This window comes from Lynx rufus, unplaced genomic scaffold (genome assembly GCF_022079265.1).
Source record: "Lynx rufus isolate CCGP_SWC_20201006 ecotype Redwood Valley unplaced genomic scaffold, mLynRuf1.p SCAF_7, whole genome shotgun sequence".
In the NCBI taxonomy this organism is placed as follows: Eukaryota; Metazoa; Chordata; class Mammalia; order Carnivora; family Felidae; genus Lynx; species Lynx rufus.
In genome coordinates, this window is record NW_025814889.1 from 55470657 (window position 1) to 55486868 (window position 16212).

Sequence of the window (16212 nt, forward strand, 5' to 3'; positions counted from 1 at the left end):
TTAATATTAATAATAAAATGTCCAGCTAGTGAAATCCTTAGCAAAATTCCAATAATATTTTTCTAAGAAATAGAAAAAAAATCTTAAAATTTATATGGAACTACAAAAGACCCCAAATAGCCAAAAAAAAAAAAAAAAAAAAAAAGAAAGAAAGAAAGGAAGAAAAGGAAAAAATTTTGAGGAAGAACAAGGGTAAAGACATCACATTTCTTGATTGCAAACTATGTTACAAAGCTATAACAATCAAAAGTATGATATTCGCATAAAAAGTGACACATAATTAATGGAACAGAATAAAGAGCTTAGAAATAAACCCATGTGTATATGGCCAATTAAATTTTGACAAAGGAGCCAAGAATATACAATGGCGAAAAGATAGTTTCTTCAATAAGCTGTATTGGGAAAATCACAAAAGACTTGACGAAACTGGACAACTTACACAGCACACAAAAATCAACTTAAAATAGATTAAAGACTTAAATAAAAATCTGAAATTAGTCTTAGAAGAAATTATAGGAGGCAAGCTCTCTGACATTGGTCTTGGCAATGATTTTTTTGGATTTGACACCAAAAGCAAAGGCAACAAAAGCAAAAATAAACAAGTGAGATTACATCAAATTTAAAAGCTCTGCACAGCAATGGAAGCCATCAACAAAATGAAAAGACCACCTATAGAATGAGATAAAATATTTGCAAACTACATATTCAGTAAGGGGTTAATATTCAAAACATATAAGGAACTCATACAACTCAATAGCAAAAAAGCCCAAATAACCCAATTTAAAAATAGACAAAGGACCTGAACTGACGTTTTCCAAAGACATACAAATGGCCAACAGGTATATGCAAATGTGCTCAACATCACTAGTCATCAAGAAAGTGCAAATCAAAACCACAATAAGGTATCACCTCACACCTCTTAGGACGTCTATTATCAAAAAGACAAGAGATGACAAAAGCTGGTGAGGATATGAAGCAAAAGGGAACTTTTGATGGGAATATAACTGGTGTAGCCACTATGGAAACAGTATGTAGATTCCTCAAACATTTTAAATTACAACTACAATACCATCCCACGTCTTCATATATGTCCAAAGGAAATGAAATCATTCTCTCAAAGAGATATCTGTTCTCCATGTTCTTAGCAGCATTATTCACAATAGCCAAGGTATGGGAGCAACCTAAGTTTCTGTCAAAGATGGATAAGATGTATGAATAAAGAAAATGTTTCTCTCTCTCTCTCTCTCTCACACACACACACACACACACACACACACACAGATACACACTTGAGTATTATTCAGCCATGAGAAAGAATACCCTGACAGGTGCAATAACATGTATAAACCTGTAGAGTATTATGCTAAGAGAAATAAGACAGACAGAGAAAGATAAATACTGCATGCTATCACTTCTATGTGGAATCTAAATTAAACAAAAAAAGAGTCAAACTCACAGAATCAGGGTAGAATGGTGGTTGTCAGGGGCTGGGCCTGGGAGTAATAGGTAAAGTTGGTAAAAGAATATAAACTTTCAGTTATGAGATGAAAAAGGTCTGAGGATCTAATGTATAACATGGTGACTATAGTTCATAACACTGTATTATAAAATTGAAATTTTCTAAGAGAGCAGAACTTAAGTGCTTTCATCCTGCCTTGTCCAAAAATGTAAAGATGTGAGGTAATGGATGTGTTGACTAACTCAATGATAGGAATCCTCTCACAATGTATACATATAACAAATGATCATGCTGTACATTTTAAATATGTTACAAATTATTTGTCAAATATACTTCGATTAAAAAAGAAATTTCAGGTGGCATCTGACTCTAGCTAAGTTAACTTCCTTTGCTAGAATAAATCAACACTCATCATAGGAAACTACTAAGAATGTAGAGGCTCTACAATATACCACTTACAATATCCAGGATACAGAAAACAATGAACACATATATAAAGTAACAGGAAAGTTTGAACCAGAGTAAAGAGAAAAAGCAGTCAGTAGAAATTGACTCTGGCTCAATATGGCTCAGATGTAAGAATTAGTGGCCTTTTGAACAGTTATTACAGATATATTCAAGGACTTAAAAATATATGGTAAGGGGTGTCTGGGTGGCTCAGTCAGTTGAGCGTCTGACTTCAGCTCAGATCATGATCTCACAGTTTGTGAGTTTGAGACCCGCATCAGGCTCTCTGCTGTCATTGCAGAGCCTGCTTTGGATCCTCTGTCCCCCTCTCTATCTGCCTCTCCAGTGCTTACTCTCCCTCTTTCTCTCTCAAAAATAAAATAAACATAAAAAAAGAAAAAAATATGGTAAAACAGGCATAAAAATATTAATTGGATTAAATGAGATAATACAAATAACGTACTTAGTATATTACCAGCTAAATAATAGACACTAGGTAAATGATAGCTTTATTATATTATTGGTAGTAATAGTGGTAATGACCAGAATACCATACCTACCACTGACCTGACAATTGTCTTGGGAAGAAAGGAAGCTTTCATGTACCAAGTGATTAAGTCACTTAGAAAATGATTTAGGGAATTATATTAATTGACTGGTGATGACATTCCTATTATTTTTTTTAACATACATTTTATTTCTATAATGTTACATACAGCATCAAAGTAGATGCTTGACATTTTGGAATTCTTAAAAGAAGAAAACTAGAAACTATTAGAGAAAACTGGAATCTTTCCAGAAAATAATGAATTATAAAGCAAAGTTACCTGCAGAGAGCATGGTGAGCAGATAATGTAATTACCAGCCGGAAGTGCTACTCATGGCAGGGGACTGAGAGAAACTCAGGGAGTGCTAAAGGGACAAGCAGTAGAAAACAGTAGAGGTTTCTGGTAAAGAATTGGGAAGAGCGATTGGAACAGGGAAAAAGGAATTCATAAATGTCTTCTTCATCACACTTATTTCTTTGCTGTTCTTGCATATTGAACTTGCATGCAATATGAAACAAATTTGTACTTTGTCTTTTAGGACCAAAAAAGAAGTCTACTCATTCTACTACACATATGCTACATAGCAAAATAGTTAAAAACTGTAACTGGGGAAAATTTTCTAAACAATTGAGTAAGCATGGTTATAGTATATATACAGATAAATTGCACTGGATAATTATCTGGACAGTGAAAAGTAAAAGCAATTTCTATTGAGATAGAAATTGTTATCTGGAAGTTAGAATAAATGCATGTATGTGATCATTATACCAGTGATATGATTACTCAATAATTTCACAAAAGTCTCCATCAATCTCTGCCCGCATCAACAGAAGCTATAAGCAAGATGGCTTTATTATAGTATTTAGGAGTAGCCTGTATGAAAAGGAAATATTAACAAGGCATTTAGATAGCTAAAGGGTGATTTAAAATCATAACAGCTTATAAAAAATCAGTTTACTGATTTCATAATTACAAATAAAGAGGTGATGTAATTAATGTCCTCAAACAGCTTTTATAGGAATACATTAAACAGTGGAGACATGCTTACTGTAATCTCATTTGTTTAGATCATTTATATAATGCAACATTTTGGACAATGTAATAAGTTGACAAAGTGATATCAACACACACGTATATACACATATACATACATATATTAATGTGAGTATATATATTTTAAACATGGTAACTAAACACAATGCACTTAATGACACAATTATCTTGACTGTCCTGAAATTTCTTTGGATAACATGGGAGATATTTCAAAATCTTTCAGAACCTATGGATCATCCTAATGAACGTTAATTATTTCTGAAATGTTCCAAGATGTATGCATAGGAGATTGAATTAGCTTTCTACTACTGTCCAGTGAGTTTCTTTTTTGAATCATCACAGACATCAGCTTTTTGTCACTTAGCTTCTTTTAGTAACAAGAAGAAAATCTCTTATTTGAATTTTCTAATTGTTAGATTTTGGATAAGTGATAGAAAGATAAATTACTATTATATGGAATTTCTTTTAACATAGAGAAGTTCTGATGGCACTTAAGAATTACTTTAAAAAGGAGAGTTCAGGTATCAGTGTAAAGTGATGTAGAATAGGGGCACCTGGGTGGCTCAGTTAGTTAAGCGTCTGACTTTGGCTCAGGTCATGATCTCATGGTGTGTGAGTTTAAGCCCTGCATTGAGCTCTGTGCTGACAGTTTCGAACCTGGACCCTGCTTCAGATTCTGTGTCTCCTTTTCTCTCTGTCCCTCCCCCACTTGTGCTCTGTCTCTCTCTGTTTCTCAGAAATATATAAATGTAAAAAAAAAATTAAGTGATGTGGGATAAAGTAATGTTTCCACAGCAGTGGAAAAAATACCATTAGTATCAGGGTTATACTGGTGAAGTTTTCTCTATCTCCATTTCCAATAAGGTAGCAAGGATATAATACCAAGACTTAGCTACCAGCATATCACTGATTTTCCAAAATCAAATAATGATTCCAATAAGAACCGTAAGACTCCCTCTGATTCCAATAAGAACCATAAGACTCCCTTGCGATACAAACTATTCCAAATGATTCTGAGAAGTTTTCATGTAGAAATAGCACATGAACTGGAAACGAATTCTTAATAATAATTCAGCTTGGTTTTCTATAAAATTCTGACTTTAAACGTATAAGATAGTAAGGCATAGTGCAAAGTCCATTATCTCTAAATTAAGAGCCTCAAATTTTAGTCATGACTCCACCTCTCTGACGCTGGGTAATTTTCCAAACTCAATTATTTCATTTGCAAAATGGGGATAATAAAGAGACTTTTCAGAGAGCACATAAACTTTTTGCAAAGATCAAATAAAGTAGCATGGGAAAAGTTTCTGTGGAGTGTTGTAGAAGTGTTATTTTATTATTACTTTCTTATAAATAGATTATAAATACTTTCTTATAAATAGATTCTATACTTTCTTATAAATAGATTAATACTTTGCTAATCCCTTTCAAGCATCACAATGAGAGTTTATTGACTTCTAAGAATCTCTTAATAAGGAAGGTGGTTAAGAACATAGGCTATGAAATCAGGTTATCTGGGTTTGTAACCTTGCTTCACTATTACTATCTATATGACCTTAGATAAATTATCCCCCAAAGCCTCAGTATCCTCAACCATAAATAGCAGTAGTAAAACAATAACGATAATAATAATAATAATAATCGTAATAATGCTAAACCTAATAGGGTTATTCTGAGAATTAAGTGAGCTAATATGTATAAAGTACTTAGAATCATGCCTACATCACAGAGATCCCTTAAGAATGGTTGCTATCATTTATATGCCATAGCTTCATTAAGGAGCATCTTGGTGTTACAGTCAAATGTAATCTTTTATACAACTTAATAAAAATCTAGGTTATATGGGTTGGGAATCATTTCTCAAGATTCAGTTTGTATATTAACATTTTGGATTTAGGGGAGATACTTTTTTAAAAAAAATATTTATTTATTTTTGAGTGGGGTGGGGAAGAGCAGAGAGAGGGAGACAGAGAATCCTAAGCAGGCTCCACATTGTTAGCGCAGAACCCAATGAAGGGCTCGATCTCACGAACCTGAGATCATGACCTGAGCCGAAATCAAGAGTCTGACACTTAACTGACTGAGCCACCCAGGCGCCCCAAGGGAGATACTTCTTTTAAAGAAAGTAAAACAATTTGTCAAAAGCCAATTCAATGAATAAACGATTCTTCCTTTTTTCAAGAGCATATTATTATTTTTTATATACGTGCATACAGTTCTCACTAGTGTATTCTTCTTATATTCAAAGAATATCTATAAATAGTATGTATTTTTTGTATGGATATATTTTTGGAAATAACTTGTAAGTATATTCACTGATACAGCACATTTGTATATGCCATAAAGCTTCAAAAATAACTAGTATACTTCATACACCATTAAGAAGTTTCCATTTGGCTTTGATATTATGTAAAGGCTAATGTGATAAAGTTTAATTAGAGTAAAACAAAACATCATCCAAGTAATTATTTGTACAAGATCCTGAAAGATAGGGGAAAAGCCTTTTTCTCCTTTGTTTCTTCTGTCTAACACAGAAGTTGGCACTGAGGACATTCACTAAATATTAATGGATGGGAAGATGGAAGGAAGAAAGGGTGGAAGGGAGGAAGGGGAAGGGTTTGGGAAAGGGAAGAGAGGGATGGGAAAAGGAAAAGAGGAAGGTAGGAAGGTAGGGAGATAATGGGAAAAGGCAAAAGGAAGGGGAAAAAAGGACAATACAGGTGCTAACTTGACAGTAATAATTTTTTTTAATACTAGAGATTCTTAGCTGATCAGAAAACAATACTCAAAAGGCATGCAGCTCTAGCCCAGACATTGCCACTCACTAGTCATTAGTCCTTGGGTAAGGCACTCTATGCATATGTTTCTTCATCTAACATGAAGATACCATCTACACTCACAGCAGTCATAAGATCAAATGGGATAACACTGTGGTTCAGAGTACTTTGTGAATTTTTCTACAAAGAAATTATAGGATATAATTCTGAGGTAATTATTAAAACACATCAATAATATTTTTTGCTGCTAAAATATTCAATTTCAGGTTGCAATGAAGTAAATATTTAGATCATAAGATCCAATAGTTGTAAGGTTATCTAAGCTGATCAGAGTGCATCTAGAACACACTTTTTCAAAGGGACTCTGACAAATACTATTATACCCAGGATTAAGAGAAGTTATCAAAATTATATTATTGTGGAAGAATTAAAAATACTAAACTTGCTTAGCTTAAAGTAGATTAAGACAAGTTATGAAAATAATATTAAAATGTTGAATATGACTGCATAAAAGAAATATATTTGCTGCTGTAGAAGCAGAAGGAAAACCAATTAATGAAAAATCCAAGGAAGTAGATTTTAATCACTTAATAACTTCCCGATAAGAGCCATCTGTGGTAGGCAGAATAAAGGCCCCCAAACATGTCCATGTCCTAATTCCCAGAACCTGTAAATGTTACCTTATATGGCAAGTGGGACTTTGCACATATGATTAAGATTAAAAACCTCTAGATTGGAAGATTGTCCTGAATAATCCAAATAGGTTCAAACTAATCACATGGATCTTTGAGAGAAGAGAACTTTCCTAGCTGTGAAGAGAGGAAGATGTGACTAGTAAAAATGGTCAGAGATAGAAAGTTACTGGCTTTGAAGATGAAGGAAGGCAGCCATGAGCCAAGGAATGTGGGCAGCCTCTACAAGTTGGAAAAGGCAAGGAAATGGATTGTCCCCTAGAGCCTCCAGAAGGGAACACAGCCCTAACGACACTGATTTTAGTTCAGTGAGATTCATTTTAGACTTCTAACCTACAGAACCATCAGATTATTTAAACCACAAAATATAGCAATTTGGTATGGCAGCAATAGGAAACGTATACAGTGACCAAAAAGGCCACCTGAAAGTGAAGCAATCTATCTTAAGAGTCATCAAAAAGCTGTTAACAGGCAATATGAAAAGTAATCCTATAATGAATGGATGGGAATCTACAATAAGTTAACCCTATGAATTCTTTGAATAAGTTAACCAGACACCAATCTGGATATCCCAACTCTCAACACCCCAACTCTCAACAACTCTCAACTAATTCTACAATTGTAATAAGTAACAGTCACTAAATTGAATGAAAGCAGTGGAATGAACAGGGATAGAATACTAGACCCAGAAGACCTTGGTCTCTTTCAGATTTCCAAGTCACTTCATCTTCAGGCGGTTCAGCTATTAACTGATCCTAAAATTTGAGAAGTCATTTCCAGTTGTAGGTCCATCCACTATGGAAGGGATTTACAAGTACATAAGTTGCTGCTAGATCTTGCTATGGTTTTGTGGTGTAGTTTTTCTGGAGAATTTTGGTGACAGGTACTCTTAGGGAGATTAACCTAAAGTGAATTTCCAGTATGTCCAAATTCTACTCCTATCCCCAGCAATAGACCCACATTTCGTGAGAGACTTCAAAACCAACCTACTTTTTGAAGAGCTTATAGATTTTAGATGGAATGAAAATTATAAAGTCTGGAAACCGGAATTACAGATGGTTAATAATTGCACAGAAGGAGAAGGCAGGGGAAGGATGCATTTACATACTCTGCTGGTGTCTAATATACTACTTAAAAGTTCAGTTATTTTGGCTACCTCCTGCTAGAGGAACCAAACTAGGGCAAAATTCATAATCAATATAATCATCAAAATCTGTTTGTGGATCCATAGGTAGAACAAGATTTTTTACCCAGTATATACAGGAGGGTCATCCATGTAGCTTTTTTTAAGACCCAGGCTCTAGACTCTGCCCTTATAAATTATGATTCAGTAGGTCAAGGGTGGTACCAAAATTTCTATAGTTTTAGAAAGCTTCTCAGTCAAAGCTTATGCACAGTCTGAGCTGCACACCACTGTAATGGAGTACTATGCTTACTTCCCCCTATATCCACCAAGAGTGCATTTTCTAGCCTTTCTTTCTTTGTCATCCAACATAAATGAGAAGGCATATGATCTTGTCCAGTTGATCCAACACTATACAGACTTTTCCATTAATGATACTCATGGTTAAGAAACTCACATAAGCAACAATTTAGGGCACCTAAGTCACTTGGACACCAATCTGGATAATCCAACTCTCAGCCTTATGGGTTGATCTGATTTGTACTGTGAGGTTTTGTTTCCTTTATGTTCTTTATTATTTCAGAAGTTAACCCATCTTTCCTTGAGTAACCTGACTTGAATCTTTAAAGTCTCATTTGTCCAGAGGGAAACATGAAGTAGAAACAAAGATCATATTCTCACCAAAAAGACAATGTTGGTATTTTGATAGAGAGCTCGTGCCACACAGATTCTTTGCCTCTGACCCCCACTCAGGTTGATGCCCTAGAGAAGAATAACCGTAAGTATCCAACCTTTCCAAAAGCAAATGATCTGACGGTGAAGAATTCTCTTTAAAATACAAACTTGTTTTTCAAAAATTTTAAAGTAATGGTAATTTATTGATTAAATTGTGATAGCATTAGTAAGATAAAATCAAAATTGTCTATTAGTCAATACTTGAATCATAGTTAAGAGAATTTTTGAGTGGTAACATGAATTCTTCTTTCACTCTGATAGACAGCTCTGCTGTACAAAAGCTTTAATAACCAAACACATGGTTAACGCTAAACACTGCCAGCAATTCCAAAATTTTTACTAGTTTTGCAAATTGTATCTCTAGTTTACTTAACATATACCTCTTAAAATTTATATTGCCAATTATGTTCAACAGTCTATACAGCAATATGTTTTTATAAACAAGTACCAATTATAACAATTTTTAAACTAGTATTTATTGACCACTTAGTATGTGCAGACTTGTGTAAATGCTTTTACATTCCTTATTTCTTTTATTCCTTATAGCAATTCCAATGTCTAGCATTATTCCCTTTACTTTACACACAAGGAAACTAGGGCTCAGAGAAGTCCATGCTCTTAAACAGTATATTATGCTGCAATCAAGAACAGCCATTAAGAACAATGACTATAGGGGCGCCTGGGTGGCTTAGTCAGTTAAATTTCAGACTCCTGATTTCAGTTCAGGTCATGATCTCATGACCATGAGTGCTCTCTCTCTGTCTCAAAATAAATAAACTTAAAAAATTTAGCCAAAATTGTTTTAAAGATTGTATGCAGGCATAAATATTTTTTCGCTGCTCAGAACAGTATGACATCACCATTAAACATGTTTACACAAAGAAAAAAGGATACTTTAACAAGAATAAATAGAAGTTGACAAGAATGGAAGAAGTCGGAAGCAATCTCAATTTCAACTCCAAGTATGTAAAAATGCATTTGATCAAAGGCAGGAACTGCTTTATTTTCCTTGAGAACTCTCTAGTAGCTAGCACAATGTTAAGTATATGGTGGTTACCCAACAGATACTGAAGACTGGCATTAAAGCTCCTGTGATCCTATTTCCGGAACCTGCCACTAAGACAACGCACAGCCCCTAAGCTCTCAGATTTCATTATGCTCCATTAAAGGTTAAAGACAACCAGAAGACTTTTTTAGATGTTTGTTTTATTTAATTAAGCTATACATAGCTCACCCTCTCTCCAATTTCAGTTTGGTCTCCAAAAGGTAGTAAGTCAATATCTGGCTGAAGAGAACAGGCATCCGTAACTGCTTTGTACCTTTGGGAGAAATTGTTTTGAATTTTTAGATCACTATTAATATACTACCCATAAAGTAAGTCCCAAGTTCAATATCTTGGAAGCCAAAATACAACATTTGTTGAACAATTTGGTATCTATTCGCCTCTACATTGGGTTTGTGGAAACCAAGATAAATAGATTTTGGTTTCCACTCTTATAAAACTAGTAAATTGGAGAAGGCTGATAAAGAAACATATAATAAAATGGATCTTATTAGGTGCTACAGCTGATGTAGGTGGAAAATGCTTCTAACATACAAAGAAAGAAATGGTTGACCACTCTAAGAAGTCTTTGCAAAGGAGGCAACATGTAAGCTGTATCTGGAAGATGGGTTGTAACTTGTTAGGAAGAAAATGATGGAAAGGAGGGAGACTTCAGGAGCTGCATGAAGGTGAAAAGGCCATGGTGCATCTCAGGGACAACAGGAGGCTCACAAGAGCTAAAACACAGGTTGTGGGTGGGTGTCTGTGCATATTATCATGCATGCTGAAGGGAAGAGAAATGGAAGGTGTTGAGGATTGATGATACTCAAACAGATTTAACGCCTGGACTGGAAATGATAAATTGCAAGTATAGGAGATAGGGAGCACTAGGGAAAATATGAATAATTTCATTTTCTCAATCACCTAGTCTTAAAATATTAAAAAGTCATTGTTGATTCTTCCCTCTTCTTCTCCCTGCTCTTATTTTTCCATTCTTTTTCAAGAATTGTTTTTTTGTCAGCCATCTCTTCTTTTCTATTTCTGCAGTCACCCCCAAGGGCAGGCAATGAACACTGCATGCCTGGATAATTATTCCAACAAATGTCTAAATGTCTCCTTGCTCCTAGTGCAGATTCATCCTTATGTATCTATCATTACACTTTCAGATTAATCATCACAGTTACTTCATTATTCCCCTTTCTAAAACTTGCTGTGCCTCCCCAGAATGCATAGAATTATATCAAATTGGCTTTTAAGGCATCCGCTACCTCAACTCAGCTTTCATTTAAATCCATTTTGCCACTGTGAATATACATAAATCCTTTTCTGTCTGGTTTGTTCCCAGGGTCCCAAATGATCCCATGTAACTTAAGTTCTTCCTCCCACACTATGATTTCCTCTTCCCTCCCTTCCCTGTGCCTCCCACTTGAACTAATTCTCCTTAACTTTCAAGGTTTGGCTGAGGGTTTTAAGACCCAGCCTTCTGAGGCTGGCTTAAGGGTCATGCCTTTGTACACTCTGGTGGTATTTAAAGACGGTTGAGAGATGGCGTATTCTGGCTGCTGTTTGTAACTAGAACCTCTCAGATCCCACATTCTTCCTTTTCTTTCCACGGGTAACTTTCTTTCTTCCTTGGATTTTTCCTTCTATTTATCAATAACCTCACCACCCTCCCAACCACGAGCCCCTCCACCCCTCCACACTCCACCCTCCATGATTCCATTTCAGCAGCTTAGTTTTGGTGTACAATAAGTATACAGGATGGGCTGAAACGTCCAGTCAGACTTCTATTTAAAAAGTTGACTCAAAAGACCTGGTGATGAAGATGGAAACAGGGCATGCAGGGAAGAAAGGAAGGCATGGCTCTGCAGGTTCCAGAAACCATGGACCAAACATAAGCATTAGAAATAGTTGCTCATTTTAGTTCTAAATTTTACATTCAAAATTACCTCTGTTTGTTGAAAGGACTTCCAAAAGTAATATTTTCTTCTACTGTAGCATTTAATAGCCAAGGTTTTTGAGCTGCGTAAGCCACAGAATACCTGTTCCTACTGGAAAATGGAAAAGATAAACAAAACACCGAAGGTATAAAAGGATGTTGTGCTGTATGTGTATTTTAGTAAAACTAAGAAGAACAAAAGTTGATGAAATATCTTAAACACAGAAATGGAAAGCTTCTAAGAAAGAATATTTTAATAACCACCAAACTTACTATTTATGGTTAAGTATTTCACCTGAATTAGAAAGATTAGAATTTAATCAAAATGTTCCTCAATGTGCAAAATTTGATTTTGCTATGCTAAAGAAGTGTTTAGAGGTATAAACTATAGGTTGAAAATTTATTTTGTAAAATAACTACAATTTTTAAAATAATTAAAAGGTCAATAGCAATACACTCTCTCCAATAGCCACTGATATTTTACTTTATACTAAAAGCACCTTACATAACTCTGAATTTTATATGCAGACCTTAGAAAAAGACATTAATTGGTACTGTGTCTGTGGCTTATTCATGTTAACAATGTTTTAATGTAGTAGATAATATATAATTATTTCAAAGCAATAATACATTGAGGAATCCATTTCAATGTTGAAATAACTACACATTTAAAAGCTACATATTTCAAAACATATTGAAATAGCTTATTTCCTAAAAATTATAGCCTCTTCCTCCTCCCCATTTTTTTTTTTTTGGTTTACACATTCTACCAGATGTCTATACATCAGACTTTAATTTGCAATCACCAGGAAAATACATGTGAGTTGAAGATAAAGAAGATGATGGAATTGGGGTAGGAAAGGGGTCAGCTTAAAAGTCACACTTCCACAGTTAGTTCATGGTCTGTAAGTACTAATTAAGGAATCACGGTTAAAAGATAGTAAGGTTAAGAAAAAGAGTAATTAGAAATATTCAGTGATCATCCCGAAACATGTCTTAGGAGTTTAAAAGATATGATGGTATAGAGTATGCTAGTAGTCTCTGAGATCATTGTATGTGCAGTGGTTCCCAACTTCTGACATGTCTTCTTCTTCTCCCCCTGGTCTTTCCATCTCTAGCTTATGGACAGATCCCATCACTGTTTAACTCATAAACAATATACATATTCTTGTACTTTTATTTTATGAAATCCCAAAAACAATTTACTAAGAACAGTTTGAGTTTCGGCCAAAGTTGAGACATTTGTGACTCATGGAGAGGAAAACCGTTGACACAATGGGCCATTTTGTTCGGCAAATTAATTTTTTTAGCAGACTGTAAATGTTGGGAACCACTGCTATTGGAAATATGTTGGTACATTTTAATAAATAAATTGGTACATCATCAGAATGAATAAAATGACTACGAGTAAGAGTCTGAGTATTAGGTAAAGTCTGAGGAAGAAAGTTATTCTTATTAAATGCAGATTAAAATAGAAATAATACCTTCTGGTTGCTTCAAAAGAAGGTTCAGATTCATTTACACTGCAAGTATGGCAAACAATGTTCATTAATTATGAAATATAAATATAAGAATGAATGTGTGCATATATCAGATAAAAATAAAATAAACATTGGACATATTAATAGCTATGTTTCCCAAACGGTTTTTGATATTAATTTCAAAGACAAACCAGACAAATAATAATTTTCTTTTATGTCTTCATCAGTGAGGAAATAATTGCTTAGTAAGCTTCCAAAAGATAGCACTGTTCTGTTTCATTACAACATCTGGGTTCATACAGTGACCTGGGTTCTACACCACCTCTGTTCTATCTAGCTGTATAAATTTAGGTAATCTTCCTACAATAGTTTCCTAGTCTGTATAAGGATTTGGTATTTCCAAAGTCTCCCTACCTTTAAAATTGAAATCTAACCTGTTTAGATTCCTAATTAGCCATCCTATGGCATGAAAAAAAGAACTACTTTTGGGGCTCTAAACTTGAAAGGTTTAGACACAGCTTGGTCCTTAAGGAATCCTAAGAAAGATAGACATGCACAATAGGTCAAACCACAACATTTGGGTATGGTTATTGTTTGATATGATTTATGTACAAAGAGATGTTTTCCTAATAGCATTTAGTTATATCTATATTATGGGGGAAAAAACACCTATTCATTTTATTGTTCTAAATTTGAATAATGTAGTTGAATTCAAGACCTGAATTCAAAAACTACACACAAAATTAAAGTCCAGTGGAACTCTAAAAGTAGATCTCATTTGGCTCTGGAAAGCACCATATGCTTTTATGGAGAAAATATACCTAAGTATGTTGTCTAGTAATACTTAGCTTAGAGCTACTAATGATAAGATTTTCATGCTTGCATACTGCTAATGACATCCTGGTAAGGTTAACTAAGGCAGGAAAAAACAATTTCAGACTAAAAATCTCCTCTCAATAATGATTATTCTCTGACCCAAGTTGCTCACATACCAAAAATAATGAAATCTACATTTTCCCAAGTGATATTTGCTTATAATATGCTTTAGTATCAGGAAATTTGGATTTTCAAAACCACACTGAGATACCACCTCACACTGGTCAGAATGGCTAAAATGAACAAATCAGGAGACTATAGATGCTGGCGAGGATGTGGAGAAATGGGAATCCTCCTGCACTGTTGGTGGGAATGCAAACTGGTGTAGCCGCTCTGAAAAACAGTGTGGAGTTTCCTCAAAAAATTAAAACTAGAGGGGCGCCTGGGTGGCGCAGTCGGTTAAGTGTCCGACTTCAGCCAGGTCACGATCTCGCGGTCCGTGAGTTCGAGCCCCGCGTCAGGCTCTGGGCGGATGGCTCGGAGCCTGGAGCCTGTTTCCGATTCTGTGTCTCCCTCTCTCTCTGCCCCTCCCCCGTTCATGCTCTGTCTCTCTCTGTCCCAAAAATAAATAAATGTTGAAAAAAAAATTAAAACTAGAACTACCCTATGACCTAGCAGTGGTACTGCTAGGAATTTACCCAAGGGATACAGGAGTGCTGATGCATAGGGGCACATGTACCCCAATGTTTACAGCAGCACTTTTAACAATAGCCAAATTATGGAAAGAGCCTAAATGTCCATCAACTGACAAATGGATAAAGAAGACGTGGTTTATATATACAATGGAATACTACTTGGCAATGAGAAAGAATGAAATCTGGCCATTTGCAGCAATGTGGATGGAATTGGAGGGTATTAGGCTAAGTGAAATAAGTCAGGCAGAGAAAGACAGATAGACTATGTTTTCACTCATATGTGGATCTTGAGAAACTTAAGAGAAGACCATGGGGGAAGGGAAGGGACAAAAAAAAAGTTACAGAGAGGGAGGGAGGCAAACCATAAGAGACTCTTAAGGACTGAGAACAAACTGAGGGTTGATGGGGGATGGGGGTGAGGGGAAAGTGGGTGATGGGCATGGAGGAGGGCACTTGTTGGGATGAGCACTGGGTGTTGTATGGAAACCAATTTGACAATAAATTATATTAAAAAAAGAAATTTGTAGTTTTTAAATGTTTATTTATTTACTTTTAGAGAGAAGGAGATAGAGAGCAAGCAGGGGAGGGGCAGGGAGAAAGGGAGAGCAGGGAATCCCAAGCACGCTCCGTACTGCCAGTGCAGAGCCTGACACAGGGCTTGAACCCACGAAACATGAGATCATGATCTGAGCCAAAACCAAGAGATGGACGCTCAACTGACTGAGCCATCCAGGTGCCCCAAGTAATTTGGCTTTTTTTTTAAATGGTAAAAAGTTAATGAATGACTTCAACGGTTTTAGTTAATTTGAGGAAGACAGAAAACAGATGAAAAGAAGCAGGTGTAGAAATTAATGGATTACTTTGTAGCTTGTTTCATAATAGAAGAAAGGAATGGGACCAAATAGAGAAAACTAAATTCATCGGAAGTTATCTGCTTGCCCGGAGAGTATACATAGAGGCAGAAAAAAAGGGGACAAAGTTAGAACCTGAAAGATATCACTATGTAATGAATGACTAAGGAAGAGAAACCTGAAGAAAGGACCAAGAGGAGCAGGCAAATGCTTTGAGGTAAACTCACCTGTGAGTCAAAATTAAGCAAGGTGGCATTTTGAAGCAAAACTTATGGGCAACAATACCAAGGGACCAGGAGGTCAATTAACACAATGATCAAAAAGTACACAGTGAATTTAAAAATTAGGATGCCACTATGGACTTAATAAGAATAGTCTCAGTGGAGTGGCAGAGGTAGAAACCAGAGTGCAGTGGACTGAGACAAGAGGAGAATAAGAGGAACTGGAAAGGACTTGTGAAGATTTTTCTCATCTACAAAAGGAAGGGGCCAGGGTGGTACCTGGGGGTGGGGGTTGAAATTAGAAAGATAGAAACACGATAGAGACAGAGACAG

The 16212-nt window shown here is 35.4% G+C and overlaps 1 protein-coding gene across 3 annotated transcripts in view; it reads right to left on the reverse strand.

Annotated features, from left to right (window-relative positions):
* Nucleotides 1–16212, reverse strand: part of ABCC9 (ATP binding cassette subfamily C member 9) — a 130983-nt gene that overhangs the window by 53833 nt on the left and 60938 nt on the right. For 2 of the 3 annotated variants that reach the window (XM_047066153.1, XM_047066154.1), the window contains exons 17-20: nucleotides 13300–13338; nucleotides 11826–11927; nucleotides 10069–10153; nucleotides 8781–8861 (exon numbers count right to left, since the gene is read on the reverse strand). In XM_047066153.1, coding sequence (XP_046922109.1) covers nucleotides 8781–8861; nucleotides 10069–10153; nucleotides 11826–11927; nucleotides 13300–13338 — 307 coding nt within the window. The remainder of the gene's footprint in view (nucleotides 1–8780; nucleotides 8862–10068; nucleotides 10154–11825; nucleotides 11928–13299; nucleotides 13339–16212) is intronic. The other variant, XM_047066155.1, reaches the window with a different exon arrangement.